This window comes from Rhinopithecus bieti, unplaced genomic scaffold, assembly GCF_001698545.2.
Source record: "Rhinopithecus bieti isolate Rb0 unplaced genomic scaffold, ASM169854v2 scaffold_13704, whole genome shotgun sequence".
Lineage (NCBI taxonomy): Eukaryota > Metazoa > Chordata > Mammalia > Primates > Cercopithecidae > Rhinopithecus > Rhinopithecus bieti.
In genome coordinates, this window is record NW_016808231.1 from 2,295,595 (window position 1) to 2,297,805 (window position 2,211).

Here is a 2,211-nt window from a genome sequence, read left to right on the forward strand (position 1 = left end):
ATGGGGGCGGGGGGGGGTGCGCACAGAGCCCAGGGACCCAGGATTCGAGGGCACTGGGGCAGTTGGGAGCCCTCCCCGTGGGGTCGGGGGACAGCCCAGCGAGAGGCTGTGAGTGGAGAAAAGAGAGGGGAGCAGGGAGGCCCAGACGGCAGGGCGTGGGGTGGGAAGGGGCGCCCGGCCTCGGACCCCGCCGTCTAGAAGCTCAGCCCCGTCGGTTCTGGCTGATTTCCATTTCATCACTTTCTGGTTTGTCAATTCCGGTGCAGGCCAAGCAGCACATCCTCTGTTCCCCGCAGCCCCCAATTTGGGAGGAAATCAACGGCCCCACCCACTTTGTTGGTACCAGACCCCCCTACCCCCAATTCCCCAGCCAATCAGGTCCCACCTCCCTACTTTGGAAAAACTACGTCTAACCCTCCTCCCATCCCCCACCTGGGGACTCGACTCGCGGCTTTCCCCGTAGATTGGAACCAGACGCGTACCCCCCACCAACATTCCTCGAACTTCGTCGGACCAGCCCCCTCCCCGTATCAGGCGGCGAGGGGCCCCCACTTTTGGAAGAGACCTCGAGCGCTTCTCCACCTGAAGACCAGAACCAGACTCCTCCTACTCTGGGGACTTCGGCTTTTGGCTGCCGCTTTAGTACGGGACTCAAGCCCCCTCCTCTGGGATAAGCAATCATTCGAGACTTCCCAACCCCGCTCCACCCCGGGCACTGGGGCCCTGATGCGCCTCGGGCAGTCCCCAGAGCCGACGGGGCGCGCCTGGGTCCCCCGCCCCCCCGCCTGAGCCCCAGACCCTCTCACCCTAGCCGGCGTCAGCAGGATCTCGGTGGCCGAGGCCGGCGCCGGGGCCGACGCCGACGCCTTGTCAGCCTTGTCGCCCTTGACGCCAGCCACGGCGGGCTGGAAGCTAATCTTCACCATGGCTGCGCCGGCCCGCGCGTCCGCCCCGCAGCCTCTGCCGGTGCAGCCTCGGTCTGTGCCTCCGCCGCTCCGAGCTCTGCAGGCACCGGAAGTTTGGATCCCGCTCGCGTCCCTCTCTCTAACCCCACCCCCAGCCCTCCCCGCCCCGTCCCGGCGGGAGGGCCCCGGCGCCCGCCGCGCCTGCGCCCCCTTCCCACCCGCGGGGCCCGCTGTGACCCCTGCCGGGCGCGCCGCTCCGCACCTGGGACGGGTCGGAGTTCCCTCTGCCGCTCGCTCGCACAGTCACTCACTCACTCACTCGCTCACTCATTCATTCAGCCGTCACGCTCGAATCCGTTCTCTGTAGCATAATCCCTTCGCGTTCCCCCTCCAAGGCCAGCATCCCCCGCAACGCAAGTCTTTGTTAACCCAGTGTTTGCCAGGCAAATGCAGCTTCCAGACAACTCCCCCGTCTCTCCTGCCCCACTTCAGATCTTCCCCTTTAGAAACGCTGGAGCCTCCGCTGTACCTGCCCCCACGCCCCCCTCCTCCGACCTGTCCTTGGCTCAGGGAGGAGGCTTTGAGGCAGGTGCCTGCTGCCTCGCCTTGCCTTCTGAAGCCATCCACGCCTCCTTCATTCTCCATCTTGCTTCTGCCTTCATTCTTTATTCCTGCAAAACCTTCCTGAGGGGCCCTGGGGTGCACGCTGGAGCCGCCAGGAGTGGAGAAGGGAAGGCCGCCCCTGCTCCCTGACTCCTTCGTGTTGCTGCGACCTCAGTTATTGGGTGACCTCCTGAACTGCCCTTGTCTCACTCATCCAGGAGGACCCTGGTGAGAGTGATGGAAGACCCCCAGGGCGGGTATCAGAGGCTTGGGTTCCACTCAAGACTCTGCTTCTGCAAAGTATCATGGGTACTGGGGAGGCAGGGGCTTCTGTTGCTGGGATGGCTGCTCTTGGCACTGACGCCCTGAATCTTTCCTCTTTGTTCCTGGTACAGACTGGGCCAGGGACAGCGCCCAGCAACACACACAGGTTGTGCTGAATGGTCCGCTTTGGTTCTGCTGTTGGGCTGCCAGTGGAGGGCAGGGGAGTCCGCCAGCTTCTTGAGGACAGTCCGGGGTCTGATCTCTCTTCTTACCTTTCAGGTCTTTTGCAGCTGCCTTGGGCCCTTAGCGCCCACATCCCAGACCCAGACATCTTGGCTCAGATCTTGGATGAACCTAGCAGACTTGAGGACAGACAGGTGGAGAAAGAAGAAAGTCTAACTGATGCTAAGGCCACCAGCCTGGGGAACTAGGGGAGGGA

At 63.6% G+C, this 2,211-nt stretch overlaps 1 protein-coding gene across 2 annotated transcripts in view; it reads right to left on the reverse strand.

Annotated features, from left to right (window-relative positions):
* Positions 1-1,121, reverse strand: part of ITM2C (integral membrane protein 2C) — a 14,412-nt gene extending 13,291 nt beyond the window's left edge. For both annotated transcript variants that reach the window (XM_017886350.1, XM_017886351.1), the window contains exon 1: positions 807-1,121. In XM_017886350.1, coding sequence (XP_017741839.1) covers positions 807-926 — 120 coding nt within the window. In that variant the 5' untranslated portion in view covers positions 927-1,121. The remainder of the gene's footprint in view (positions 1-806) is intronic.
* Positions 1,122-2,211: the final 1,090 nt, after the last annotated feature.